Source organism: Hyposmocoma kahamanoa, unplaced genomic scaffold (assembly GCF_003589595.1).
Source record: "Hyposmocoma kahamanoa isolate Upper Pololo Valley unplaced genomic scaffold, ASM358959v1 202, whole genome shotgun sequence".
Taxonomy (NCBI): Eukaryota; Metazoa; Arthropoda; class Insecta; order Lepidoptera; family Cosmopterigidae; genus Hyposmocoma; species Hyposmocoma kahamanoa.
Window position 1 is genome coordinate 7023670 of NW_020653726.1, and position 15603 is coordinate 7039272.

At 36.2% G+C, this 15603-nt stretch overlaps 1 protein-coding gene across 17 annotated transcripts in view; it reads left to right on the plus strand.

Annotated features, from left to right (window-relative positions):
* LOC113226958 (Down syndrome cell adhesion molecule-like protein Dscam2) overlaps window positions 1-15603 on the plus strand; it is a 73157-nt gene that overhangs the window by 19386 nt on the left and 38168 nt on the right. For 11 of the 17 annotated variants that reach the window (XM_026459800.1, XM_026459792.1, XM_026459786.1 and 8 more), the window contains exons 3-6: window positions 6147-6331; window positions 6559-6697; window positions 14678-14857; window positions 15182-15331. In XM_026459800.1, coding sequence (XP_026315585.1) covers window positions 6147-6331; window positions 6559-6697; window positions 14678-14857; window positions 15182-15331 — 654 coding nt within the window. Of the gene's footprint in view, window positions 1-6146; window positions 6332-6558; window positions 6698-10646; window positions 10809-11194; window positions 11357-11488; window positions 11651-12805; window positions 12968-13682; window positions 13863-14677; window positions 14858-15181; window positions 15332-15603 lie in introns of all 17 variants that reach the window. The other 6 variants (XM_026459799.1, XM_026459791.1, XM_026459790.1 and 3 more) reach the window with 5 other exon arrangements.

A 15603-nucleotide genomic window follows, 5' to 3' on the forward strand; every position in this document is an offset into this window, starting at 1 on the left:
ATGTTGCATTTTCTCATATGTCGTTTCTGAACGTCTTTATACCTGAAGATTTGACCGCCACGTTTTTTTCTTACCTCTCAAAAAGTTCAGAGTATGCACTTTACCAGTCTTTCCTCTTTAATAAATACATAAAAAAATAAATACATTTGACATAATATAATATTGCTAATCAAATTAATTATCCATTTGCATAGCTATGTAGGGATGGCCATCAGTAATTAGACTACCCTCTAAGGATTTGATTCACATTGTGTGTTGTAATGTAATTCAATATTGCATTACAGAATTTTAATAGTTTTATTAGTGCCATCGTTCAATGTCATCGCCATTGTATGATAATTTTAAACCTTGCTAAATTAAAATGTTAACTTAACTTTAATTTTATAATTTCAATAAAATGATCATTATTTTTCCAAGACTTAAGAGTGTCAGTGTCCACCATACAATTCGCACATGGCAAAAACATAGTACGTATATGTCATCTCGTCCTATAGCGCAATTTTTTTACCGACTTAAAAAAAAAGGAGGAGGTTCTCAATTCAACATATGTTTTTTTATGTATGTTACGCGATAATTCGCGGCATTTGTGAACCGATTTTGATGATTTTTTATTGGAAAGAGGATATCTTGATAGTAGTCCCATATAAATTTGAAGAAAATATTCCACCTTTAAGGGTGGCAAAGTAGGGGATGAATCCTGTTTCGTGCACTTTGCAGTAACCAATTTGAATAAAATTTTTCACGAACTTTTGAGGTCAGTTTTTTAATACTCTGTACTGAGATTATGAGATATAGAATATACGCGTGCCTTCTTTAACTTGACATTGGCGGAATCATCAATTGTATTGATGGAGCTATAACGTTATAAAGGAGAAGACGAAGAAGGAGATAAAGCCTAATATGACGCAATTTTCGAAATAATCCTTGATAGTAATGTTACTTGTCAAGTGCGAATTAATAATATGCACACACTTTTTAATTTGAGGATATTCCGTGAAAACCATTTATCTCAAGAAGAAGAAGAAGAAGAAGGCAGGTATCTAATCAAAATTATTTACCTAAGTGATGTTGACCACTATATAATACCGATGTTAACGATTTCGTGTTGTCATAAGGTCAATTTTAACAAATGTCATAATATGAAACGACCAATGTGATCAAAGCGTGGAGATCAAATGTCGGATAGAACAAGCACGTAACGTATTTCTAAAGTGGAGTCATCTACTCTGCAATCGATCCTTGAAGATATCTAACAGGAAGCGTTTGCCACGTTGTTACGTGTTTTCGGTTCTTCTGTATGGCGTAGAGTTCTGGACCTTAACTTAAAATAAGAGCAACCGCTTAGAAGCCTTTGAAATGTGGGTCTACAGAAGAATTTTAAAAATATATCGATAGATAGAGTATCCAATGAAAAAGTATGGTGAATAACAAATTAGGTCTTGAGTACTATCAAAAAACGCAAACTACAGTACTTTGGTCATATAATGCGTATTTCACAGGGATTACAAAATGTGAAATGAGTATCGGTTGGCACTGACGTGACCATGGCGTGTGGGTTGAGAGTTCTCAGCATGATGTTACCACGTGTTGTGGTTACTATTGCACATCAACGGCAAGGTCTCCTTAAATATTAAGTTGTTCTAAGTGTTTTACTGAAACGCGTATAAACAGTGATAAGAGAACCAATCGTATTATACCCATAGATAAAAAATGGATAAAAATATTACTTCGTAACATTGTAAAGGTACGACACGTATTTTCTTTTCATCGTGTGTCTATAGAGACTTATTATTGTCATATCTGTGTCGTGATATAGTTATCTAGAATCAGATGTAATGTATTTCTTATCATAATCCAGATTCTATCAGTTTTTGATACGATATGAACTGTTTGCATTTACTAATAGAGTGAGTAATCGTTTAGGTCGATTGCTATGCCTGCGTAAAGGTACGTTAATGTCTTTACAAAACTACTTACATTAAATAATAATTAAAAACCTTTAATAATAATAAATGTGGCCCAAACAACCACACAATTTACCTGGAATTCCCTCCACACGGAACAAAGTTCCGAATAATTTAAGAAAAGTTTGTTTCCCAAATTGGTCTTACGGGATATGGAACCAGTGACCTCCTCATCAAGCATCTACGTATTTACTCTCCAATGTGTACTTAAATATTTTTTTTGGTAGATATATTATCTCTCATACATAGATACTACTTTTTAATTTTTCATTACTTAACCGCATTTCAGCGTATCTTGTCCATCTATCACATTTAATTGCAGCCACCTGACGCATCTAACAAGGATTGTATTTATCCTTGCACTAGAAACGGTTGCAAGTACTGTGATAAATCGTCCTGATTCACTCCGTCTGCATATTCACTCGAATCACAGCTGTCGATGAATCTACCAATCAGAAGCGTGCGCGGGCGCACATCTGTCGAGTTTCGAGCTACACCCGCGCTTTTTGTTCCTTTTGTTGCTATTTTTTGTCGTCATGGAGGGTTAAGGCACATATTAATGCTTTTTATTTGCCCTGAATATTGTAATGGATCATTTTATTTTAGTTTTGCAAAAGTTTTAAACGAAACAACCATGCTTATGTGACAACAAAAAGTACCTACTGAAAATAGTAAAGTATTCCCAGTTTATAGTTTTACAATAAGTAGCTACTATACCTAGCTTAAGATATTTATTACCATAACTCCAGTAGGAATAGCTGAATAGCTTATTGCCAATTCTTAAACGTGCTGGCAGCACTCTCTCTTAAAGAGAGGATTTAGGCCATAGTTCACGCCGCGTAGTACAACTTCCTAACGTCGGTCCCCAACAAAATGGTTTGAGAATTCATGCGTCTGCGATGACGTTTGTTCCTTTGACCCTAAATGTCACATGACTTGCAAAAATTCTATAACGCAGGCCCCTGGAAGTGTGCGAATCTAACCTAGGGCCTTCTATATAAGTACCTAGTTTATATATGTAGTTCTCCAAACTTGGTTAGCATTGTGGTTTTACCTTAGTACGTAGTACAGATACAAAAAACGGCAGGTAATCTTCCGTGCGTCTTTCGTCTCCAATGACAGTTAAGCTCAGTCAGTCCACCGAGTTGTGTTATACGCATTATCTCAACCGGAAACACCGAATTAATTAACACATACTATGACAGTCAAGCTACTCGCTCTCAAAGTCGCGCAATGAACCGATTTCAACAATGCATTTTCACCGTTCGCTTGTGGTATGTGGGGTATGGTGTGTGGTACTACACAAATAACGAAAATTTTGATTCTCTACAAAATATTTTTGTCCTTAGAGAGCATAGTTAAATGTATATGCACACTTTCGGAAACATTGACTAAATTGTATGTTAAAATCATGTCCACCAACCACTAAAATTAAATCAAACTTTGTTGTTTGTAATTTTTATAGTTCTAAGTATTTTTTGTAGTAATCTGGTTTTAGTTTTTTAACTGTTGTTCCAGTTCGTAGGTGAATGGTAGTTTCAGATGGTAACTGTAGGGCAGGGATGCACAGACTTATTAAGACTAGGGGCCACTCGGGCAAATCATGAATTGATGGCGGGCCGTCAGAAGTATAGGTAATTAAAGACAATAAAGAATTGATAATAATGTATTCAAATTGAAAAATAATTTATTAATTTGAAGCGTGGCACTGCATACTGCTTACAATCTTTTTTATATTTGGCTCAAATTTACTTGTAGCAACACGTAAAACTGCTTCCAAACTTTCATTTGCAAGGCGGTTTCGATTTTTTGTTTTATTATTATTTAGTATTGAAAAAGTTTGCTCACATATAGGTAGAACCAAATAAGCTGGCACATTTCAAAGCGTTTATGCGCAATTCTTTGTACATATTTTTATCAATGCAGTGGTAAAAGTTCAACAAGTCTCCTTCGTTGAATTTGTTGCGTAAATCTTGGTCGTTTTGAATGTCGATAATTTCTAACTGCATTGACTCTGACGCATTTTCAACTGAAATCGTGAAAGGATTGCTGAATATGTCCAACAGAGGTTTCACTTTTTTAAAGTCCGAAAATCTGTCTTGAAAAGATTGAATCAAAATATCTAGCTTTTCTACATAACTGAAATTAATCGCAGTTTTGTTGAATTTTTCGGCCATTTTCTTATAATTCGGAAAATGATTGTAATTTCCAGAATTCAGTTGCGATCTGAAAAGTGTCAGCTTGCATTGAAAGGATGATACATGAGCGTAGAGCTGTGATATCAGTTGATTTTTGCCTTGAAGCCGTGTGTTCAAGACATTGAAATGATTTGTATGTTGATGTTGATGTCAACTAAAAAAGCCAAATCACACAAAGGGAAGATGGTTTCTCCGTACCACCAGTTTGGGATCCAGTATTTCCTCTAATGAAAAATCCTAAACAGACATAAGACTGCAGTACTAATTAATATGTTTTAGTTTATTCTAATTTCTATTAATAATTAATAATAAATTAAACTTAATAAAAATTCATTCAATAAAATAATTTGTAAAACTTAATGTAGCGTAAATTGGAATGTTTTCTTTGTAAAATTAAAAATAAGGTATTTAATTAATAACTATTGTAACTATAGTGAAAAAATAGGGTGGTTTGCATTAATATTAGACATAACTGGTTGAAGACTGTACCACCTCAGTCAACCGTGACCATGGGACCTGTAAAGGGCCCGAAACGTCGGTTTGTTTGAAAAAACAAATATACGCGATTTAAATCCGGAAAAATAGTTTCATTTCCTATGTGTAACAATCGCGAAAACCTAAGAACTCGATATGTACGAGAGTATTATTTTGCTGTCGGCGGGCCACCAGTATTTCACCGGCGGGCCGCGGTCTGTGCATCCCTGCTGTAGGGTGTAGCTGTAATGGTTAGCAATGACACATTGCAATTTAAATGCTATCTAATAATTTAAGGTAATTACAAAACACGAATATTTATGAGATAGAATAGATAATGTAGGTTGTTGATAAGGTGGATAATGAAGTTTAGAGGTAGGTAATGTAGATTATTACTGTTTGTTACTGAATAAGAAGTGTTACTATACTCTTGGGCAAGGTTATGCGGGCTCACGCCTGTCAAGATGACAGTTGCCAGTCTTATGATTTCCTACAAAAACGGGTACCTTCAAGGGAGACTAAAAAACCAGTATCGTTCATCTCTCGTATGCTTAGACTCAATGAAATAATTTACAAGGAGTCTATCTCTTGCAAGTTTTTATTATTGTAAGCTGGCTCGCATTCTAGGTCAAAGCTTTCATAAACTAGCGCAAAAGGGTCGTGACGTGCCCGAGTGTGCTCTCATAAATCTCTATTTAGGGCTTCCAACGACTCACTGACTAGGTTAGCACCGCGCTAAGTGAATGTTGAAGTTTTACGCATCTAAATCAATTTTTTCTTTATGTACTGGTTAATTATCACCTTGAGTATGAGTAGAGCTGTCTAGACTAGTTAACCGACCACTGGGTCGGTAAACTTATTAATCAACAGAACCAAATATCAACAGTACAACAATTGAAATTTCATTTGACAGCCAATTTTTTAAAACTTAAACGTTATAGGTACCTAGGTGGATATATTGATATACGTGTGGCGCATTATATGTTTCCGGAATGAATAAGAAAAAATAGTATAAATGATCAGAAATGAATTTGTTGTTTCTCAAAATATTCACAAAAGTCACAAGGTGCCAGGTCAAATATTGTGTAAGCGGCCAGTTCTGGAAACTTATAGTGCGCCCTATGTATTATTATTAATTTAATTACGAGACTTTTAAGTTGGTTTTTGCTAAAATCGTTCTCGGTTTGATTGAGATACGTGAACTGATGTCGACCCCTTCCAGCTCTCCCATCTACACCTGTCTTGCATACTTCACCCGTATCTGTATTTCGTGGAATAGCCACTTTCAAAAAGCCAAAGAGCAGCATGTGGCACGCGATCCGCGATTTGCGGACCACTGGTTTAGACTATTGTGCGAGATTTACCCATCCAAATTGCACAGCAAAGTAGTTAGATACTAAAACTAATCTTGCAACACATTAAAGTTTCATTGAATCCACTAACAGATTAATGCATCCTAGTGGTTGAAGTATAGCATTATGAATGCAAAAATCTATTTTCCTTGTTACAGGATTAGTGCTCTGTGAGGATGAGACTATAGGCCCAATATTCATAAAAGAACCTCCAAATCGAGTGGACTTTAGCAACACGACCGGCGCCGTAGTGGAGTGTGCTGTCCGCGGATCCCCACCTCCCGATGTCATCTGGGTACGATCTGATGGAACTGCTGTTGGAGATGTTCCTGGACTTCGACAGGTGCCTAAATTATTGTTTTACTTTATTGTCAAGTTCTGCTGCTATTCCGGTAGTAGTATATTTATGAAACGATTAATGTTTTCATTAAGAGGGCGTAATTCGCATCTAATCTGTTAATCTTTAGTATGATCCACTACACACCCATCGTTTTATTCATTTACTTAATTCTCAGATTGTTTAATTTAGCACAATTATGGTAAAAATTGTATCATTGATCTTTCTTACAGGTGTTACCGAACGGCAACCTAGTCTTTCCACCGTTTCGCGCTGAGGATTACCGGCAAGAAGTTCACGCTCAGGTCTATGCCTGTCTCGCTAGAAACCCCGTTGGTACTATTCATTCCCGAGACGTTAATGTCCGAGCTGGTAAGTTTGTTTACTTTGGAATAAGAGTTAAAGAGATGGAAGATGGAAGGACGATGGAAGCGAGATCTTTAGGTTCGGTACAGTCGATTGATATCGATTTATTGTGTTTACCTATAACTATTAACATTTGCAATAAAACGACGAAGTGAGGAAAATTAACAGCCATGTAATTGTCAAAACACTCTTTATTTGCTATTTAAATTTATTACTGTTGCTGGGGTATTATAACAAATTAAATAATTACTTTCGAATCCCGAAATAAATCTTTGTAAGTACTGCGACTTCGAACGGTTAGTTTGGAGAAAACTTCCATCGTCCGGAAATAGGAAACGAGGCAATGCCTACTAAATCCAAACAGAAATAGGCGAAGTAGTTATTTTCGTTTTAAAGTGAAGTAAGGAAGGAAGTGCTTAAAGCGGTTACACAACTTAAGAGAATTAGAACCATTTCACTTACAGGTTACCAAAACAATAATATATCATCCAAATTTATGTATGTCAACGATATTTAAAGGCGAAAAGAAAATAATATTATTATCCTACTGATGTGATATAATAATATAGGGCGCACTATAAGTTTCCGGAACTGGCCACTTACATAAACAATATTTAAAAAGTAATTACAATATTTGAAAATGGAACTCTTTGGTTGTAGAATACAGTTTGTTTCATCTGACTGTCACTAGTTTTTACATTGTGGCGTCACCATAGAAATTGGTTGTCTACATCACCATGGATTTAACTCGTGAAAATTTTGGTAGTATGTTTTTCTACGACTTTAAGTGTAATTTAAAAGCTCAGCGAAGCTTCGCTCGGCTTTAAACTGCTTTTGGCGATGAAGTACCATGCAAGACGACTAATTATAGCTGATTTGCAGAATTCAAACGCGGTCGTGTGAATCTCAGTAACGAATTTCGTGATGGTCGCCAGTCCACTACTGTGAACAAAAACAACAATACTATGCGCCGTATGATCAAAACAGACAGGCATGTGACATACCATGAGATTCGGGCATCTTTAGGCATAGGGATGAGTCAAATACTATTAATACTCCACAAACATTTTGGGTGTGAAAAAGCTGTGCTCTCGGCGGATCCCACACAATTTGACTGAAGCTCAAAAAACGGATCGCGTCACTTGGTGCAATGCTATGGTTACCAGATTCAACGAAGGGGCGTCATATTTGGTGTGTGATATAGTAATAGGTGACGAAACATGGATTTATAGTTACGATCCCTAAACAAAGCAGCAATCGAGCGTATGGGTCTTTCGAGATGAGCCAAAACCAACTAAAGTGGCGCGCGTGCAAAGTGCATCTAAGAAGATGATTGCTTCTTTTTTTAATAAAACTGGACACGTGGCTACTGTTGTTTTGGAGAATCGTCGTACCGTGAATTGTGATTGGTACACGAGCATTTGTTTGCCGGAAGTTATTGACAAACTCCGTAAAAATAACCGTAAACGCCGTATCATCTTGCACCACGATAATGCCAGTTCTCACACGGCCAGACAAATGAATTTTTGAAGGTGAACAACGTTGACCTTATGAGCCATCCCGAGTACAGTCCCGACCTGGCACCTTGTGACTTTATTATTTACTTTATTTATTTCCAAAAATTAAGAACCAGTTACGCGGTTAACGATTTTCATCACCTGAAGAGGCTGTCGAAGAGTATGAAAAATATGTTTCTTCAGATATTGTCACGGAGGAGTGGCATAAATGTTTTCAAAATTGGTTCATTCGTACGAAAAAGTGCATTAACGCTAACTGGAATATTTTGAGAAACAATAAATTCATTTCTGACCATTTATAGTATTTTTTTCTTATTAATTCCGGAAACTATGGTACGTCTCACGTAATATTATTTTTGGTATTACCTGTATGTAAAAAGACAGATTGAAACTCTTCTCTCTCTTCTTTTTACTGTAGAGAATCGATACTTCGGGAAAGACAAGGCGTACAAGCATCTTTCGATGATATGTTATTGATGTAATTGAGTTAAAATTTCATGGTTTATCTATCTACTCAATGTTTTCTACATAAACATAAGTATAAAAATTACTAAAATATAAAATGTTTCAACATTTTTTCACTCGTCTTCCAAATGTTGTTTTATTTGGCCTTTATATCTTACTCGAGTACAAAAAACCTATAAACATACTTTTACGAGAACATGAAACGATTATGATATGATAAGCCACTTGACGTGTACAGCTGACCTAAGACCCCTACGTCTTTGTAATTTAATATTGTTGTCACAAAGACTCCAGCAATGCGTTACGCTGATTTATTATTCATTTCGTATTTCACTTAAATCAAGATGAACAAAAATGAAATACGAGTAGGTATATTTGAATATCTGCTTACCTGTTATTCGAGTTTCTAGCTAGAGTACAGTGACATTAGTTTCCGTAAAGTATGTTTGAAACTTAATTTACTATTAACGATAAAAATATTTGCTTGTGCCTAAATATTTTAAGAATTTCATGAACGGTCAATAGTATTGCAAAATATTATTTAGTTTCAGTTTAATGTCACCGTTATTATGAACGATGAGACGATAATAACGAACGCCCGCGTGCGTAACTCACGATACTTACAAAACGATAAACCGTGGCATGAACATGACCTGACTACAAATTGGTATTATTTCCTTTCATTTAATAAGTTTCGTAGTTTATCGTCGTACTATTTATTTGGTTATCAACTTTGAATACCCAACTTAATAATAATAAAGTTTAACTTCGAGTTATTAAGTTTTCGCGATTGCTACTCTTTGGAAAATACACTATTTTTTCGAATATAATCTTTTAGTAGCAGTAAAGCTCCTTGTGAAAGAGTTCGGCTAGGGTAGTACTGCCACCTTTTTTGCCGCCAAGCAGTAATGTCAGGAAGGGTGCTGGTGAATTACAGACACATGGTACTTGTCAACTTATGTCTCAGGCTGACTGGCGAGTGGCAGTGCCCTTCAAATATTTGTGTGTTTTAAACCTCTGAGTGGCACTGCAACTACTATGGACAGGCGTGTAGCTTACCATCAGGCGCACGACTTGTTCGTCCTGTCACTTGATTAACATCAATTAAAATAAAATAAAAATCAAATTTTAGTTTTTTCAAGCAAACCAACGACTCTGGCTCTACATGGTCACTATGTTATATATTATGTGATACTATAAGTAGGTAGTCAATTGAGATGATTCAAGTGTACTAATAAAAGCCAACTGACATTATAATAAACATGTTCCAGTAGGGTCTTTGATAGATTAAAAGGTTGATTGGCAGTCACAGGGCGCTGCCCTTTATGACCCAGGGCCAAATGAGGCCAATTAAGTAATCGACCAATGACGGCAGATGATAGCTTAGTTTAATAGATTTTTGTTTTATCAATAAAATTAACACATTATTAACAATTCTGGTCGAATTAGATAAATTAGTTGTATCAGAGGGAGTACAAAGTAAAGTAACAATTCGGTTAGAGTTAGGATTAATTTCCAGTGACTTCCTTTTTGTTACATTAATTAGTTTGATAGTATTAAAAAACACGCAAGACTTATGTTTTTAGTACTATAAGTACGTCACCGTTGCAAATAAAAATGTATATATTATGCCCACTGCTGGTTTTATGTGTACGCTATCTATTTTACTATGTAAATGAACCCCTATTGTGTAATCGCTTTGCACTTGCTCATTGAATAATAAATCATTCAGTGACCTAAAACATTACAATACCGATGCTGCCTAAAAAGTCTGGATAATTTAATGAGCCTCATTATAAAACTCTAGAGAATATTTTTTCATTGTGCTTTTACATGATGTATTTCGAAATTATACGTTTGTAGTCGTTAAAAGAGTTTAACTTTAATTAACACTAAATAGAATTAGATTATAATCTTCATTTCTTTCAGTGTAAGTGTGTGTATTCAATGCAGATTTTGTTTTTAAACATCAGTTGTTGCACAGCATTATGACACGGATGTTAACAAGGACTATGTCATATTGGGAAACAGCATCGTATTAAAATGTCAGGTCCCTTCTTTTGTTGCTGATTTCGTTGAGGTCCTCTCTTGGCACACCAGTGAAAACGAAGATTTCTTCCCTGGCGAAAACAATGGTTAATCGCTTAGCTGTTCTATAAATTCCTAAATCCTTTCTTCCAAGTATCATCTCTGTGATCTGAGAAAAATATTTCTTTATTTTATATTTATTCTTAAATGATAATTGTAGTGGTGCAGCAGCAATACGAATCAGAAGTAAACAATGAGTATGTGATTCGCGGTAACGCCGCTATCCTCAAATGTTCTATTCCTTCATTTGTGGCGGATTTCGTCAGTGTTGTCTCTTGGCATGACGACTCTGGCAATTCTTTCGCTACAGAGGAATCGAAGGAAGGAAATGGTACAACTAATTTATGGATACATCAGTATACTGTGCATCCACTCATCCTATCCAATTTTAAGCCCCATCCATATAAATATTTTAATGTTGATACGTTTACAGTTGTAACTCAGTACTTCGAAGCGGAAGTGGTCTCCGAATATGTGATTCGAGGGAATACCGCCGTATTAAAATGCAATATTCCGTCATTCGTCGCCGATTTTGTCAAAGTGGAAGCTTGGGTCGACTCTGACGGTGGCGAATACTTATATTCCGATGATATTGGTATTTTACCTTGGGTGCTATGGTATCCGTTTAATCCTTTTCATCCCAATCCTAGAAATGTCGCGTTATTTGGCGACCGACTCTACAGTATTGTAGATTTCAAATTCATCATCTCCCAATGTCTTTTTTCAGTCGTAAATCAATTCTACGAAGCCGAAATTCTCACAGAATATGTTATAAAGGGCAATGCTGCTGTATTGAAATGCTCTATTCCTTCTTTTGTGGCTGATTTTGTAAAAGTAGAAGCGTGGCTAGACGATGAAGGAACAGTGATTAACCATTCCGACGACCTCGGTAACAATAGCATCGCCTAACAATGAAGCGTCCACTTCCCGCATCGAGTGTTTGTTCTAACACCTCCACCTGTCAGTTCCTACCTAAAGCACCTGATTATTATTCTTCAGTCGTATCGCAATTCTACGTGACCGAACCCGAAAATGACTACGTGATTAGAGGGAACGCAGCCATTGTCCGTTGCAAGATTCCATCTTTTGTTAGCGATTTCGTGCAAGTGGAAAGCTGGGTTATGGACGATGGACAAATATTGACGATAAATAACACAAACGTTGCTGAGGGTACATTTTTCCAAACGAACTTCTCATTCTTCATCTATGTTAACCCAATATCCAAAATATCCCTATTTACCTGAATAATTACTATTGGTCTCAATTAGTATGTTGTTTCTATAGTGGTATCACAGCCTTACGAAGCTGAAGCGGATAACGAATACGTTATTCGCGGGAACGCAGCGTTAATGAAATGTGAAGTGCCAAGTTTTGTCTCAGACTTCGTATCTGTAGAAATGTGGATGGACAGCAATGGTGGCACTTATCAATCAGGAGAGAATGAGGGTAATTCCTCACTTTACACAAGAGATACACACCGTCCTTAATTCCTACTTATTTTTCTCACAGCTGTTCTTCAAGTCTATGAGGCTAGAGTCAACGATGAGTTTGTTCTGCGAGGCAATACTGCTATTTTAAAGTGCATTGGGCCATCTTTTGTTGCTGACTTTATTCATGTAGTAGCCTGGATTATGGACAATGACACTATTACTGCTGAAGGCCAAACTATTGACCCTGGTAGTTTTAAGTTCGTTACAAAGTTTTTTCCTATAACTCCCTTATCCCTTTTGAATTTGTAACTATCACAATTAACCGGATTTCACAGTGGTCCATCAGAGTTATGAACCTCGTGTTACCGATGAAGATGTATTGCGTGGCAACTCAGCTATAGTCAAATGTACAATTCCGTCTTTTGTGGCTGACTACGTTCATGTTGTGGAATGGGTGATGGGTGAAGAGTCCTTGTCCGCATTTTCGTTGAACGACTCCGAGCGCAATTATGGTAATCGAGAGCGCCCGCACGTCCCCAATTGCTCCTATCCGCTCCACACAACATTCTACATCATTCGTTCAATTGTAGCTTAACGTTTCATAAACATTTCAGCCGTAAATCAGTTCTACGAGTCGCAGGTTTACGATATGTATGTGATCAGAGGGAATGCTGCTGTATTCAAGTGCCATATTCCTTCATTTGTTTCCGATCATGTGCAAGTAGTTTCTTGGCACGACACCAATGGTGGAGAATACACTATAAATGATAATTACGGTATTTCTAGCATCCGGAATAACATTTTGTCCTTTGTATCCTATCCTGCGTGTGCCAATTATCTGGTGTACCGAATAGCTAGCTTACTATCGGTGTCAATTATTATTTGCAGTGGTGTCTCAAGCCTACTCTGTTCACTTAGTAGAAGAGAATGTGTTACGAGGCAACGCTGCCATAATCAAATGTCTCATTCCAAGTTTCGTGACAGAATATGTATCAGTTTCTTCGTGGATAATGTCTGAAGGAGAAGTTGAAACGGAAATTAAATTAAACGACACTGTGAACAAAGAGGGTATTCTATACCTACTTATATGTAGTTTTCTTCAAAACTAAATATGTATATAATACAATCCATATTTCATGTTCCTATCAATTTGGTCCTTCTCACGTCTTTGTTTACGATTTAATTTGCAGTAGTGACACAAGCTTATACAGTGAATCTCATGGAGGAAAGTGTATTGCGTGGAAATGCAGCTATTTTGAAATGTCATATATCAACTTTCGTAACAGAATATGTCAGTGTTTCATCTTGGATTATCTCTGAAGGAGATAAGGAAGAATTAGAAATTAAAGCTGAAGAAAATAAAGATTTGGGTATTTGCTATAGAAAACCTCTTTTTAATATCCAATTTTTCCTCCTTCCTTTTTTACGACATGTGTGTTTGTAAAGGATTATTTTTTAGCAAGAGATAATAAAATAACAATATTGTTCCAGTGGTATCGCAAACATACACTGTCAATTTAATGGAAGAAAATGTCTTACGTGGCAATGCTGCTATACTCAAATGTCACATACCCAGTTTCGTCACCGAATATGTAACCGTATCCTCTTGGATAATTTCTGAAGGAGATATAGATAAATTAGAGATTAAAGTAGATGACTCCTCAAATTTAGGTACCATAGTAAATACTAAGGCTGTCCCGAAACTCCACGGTTCCTAAACTTCTCAAAAACCTCATTACGCCACCGATTTTCTTTTCTTTTTTTCTTGAAATAGGCACATAGGCAAGTTGCAAATTGTTACAGTTGTATCCCAAGCGTACACCGTGAATCTTTGGGAAGAAAACGTATTGCGCGGAAACGCTGCTATACTTAAATGTCACATTCCAAGTTTCGTGACCGAGTATGTCGCTATTACTTCCTGGATAATTTCCGAAGGGGATAAAGATGTGCAGGAAATAAATTTAGACTCAGATCCTAATTTAGGTAACAATGATTTTACGGCGAATTTTTCCTCGTATCCTTTCCCTACGATCTTTCTTCGACTTGTCTTTGTTCATCTTTGTACCTTGAAAAAATCCTTTACACATCTTCCGTTATATCTTCGGCTCTCATATTTTGAAGTTCGCATTTTGTTTCATTTTCAGTTGTATCTCAAGCATACGACGTGAAATTTTGGGAAGAGTATATTTTGCGAGGAAATGCTGCCATTTTGAAATGTCAAATTCCAAGTTTTGTTTCCGAATACGTCTCGGTAGCTTCTTGGATTATTTCTGAAGACGAAAACGAAAGGGAGATTAAAATAAATAGTACTTCAGATTTAGGTATTTTTGTCGAAACACTTTAGTTTGCGGTGCTTATATCCTTATATCCACCATATCCCTACTAGTGATTTATTTCTAAAAGTTAGGTATTCGTTTGATTGAGGTTATAGTGTTATTCTTAACGATATTTTGATATCCTTCTGACTTTTGGTCGTCTTGTTGCAGTTGTCTCGCAAGCATACGCTGTAAATCTATTAGAAGAGTATGTCCTCAGAGGAAACGCAGCTATATTAAAATGTCACATACCCAGTTTCGTCTCAGAATACGTTGTGGTTGTTTCATGGATCATCAGTGAAGGTGAAGAGGAGCTCGAAATCAAATTAGAGTCTCCCAAAAATTTTGATGGTAAAATATTTGGTACTATAAATCTTTTGGCTTTTGCCCGATTTGAGTCCTAAATTAATGTTCATTTTCTTTACGTACTTAGTGATTACTGAAATTTCATTTCGTTCTGTTTAGGGCATTGTTCCTCAAAAAGGGTTCCCGTGTCTCCACGGGCCTCACGGCCTACCTCAATCCTTCTTCCTTCTACCTTAGGCTAAAATGCATGCTGCAAAATATGTAAGTAAATCGCAACCTTATGTTGCGTTGCAATGCTTGAACATTCTGAGAATAGCTTGAACTTTAGATCATTCGACAAATATCTATAATTATTTTATTTTTCGACAGACGGCAAATACTTGGTTCTACCATCTGGTGAATTACATATAAGAGATGTAGGACCAGAGGATGGATACAAGTCATACCAATGTCGTACTAAGCACAGACTGACTGGTGAAACTCGTCTTTCTGCCACAAAGGGACGTTTAGTCATCACTGGTGAGTTTACTTTTAATTTAAAAAAGGACTACAACCTAGCACGATGAATCCATTTATCTTTTCAACTGTTACTGTTAGTGTAGCAAAATTAATTAAATGGCATTATGTAGATATATTAACCAAAAATTTAAATTTGGATTTATGGTGCTACTGGGCATCCTACAATGAATATTACAATGAAATTTCAAAGTTTAAACAATTCAACTACAAGTTTGACGATTATAAAAATAATCATTGTAGGATAGGTACAAGATATCACATTTTTAAGCAGA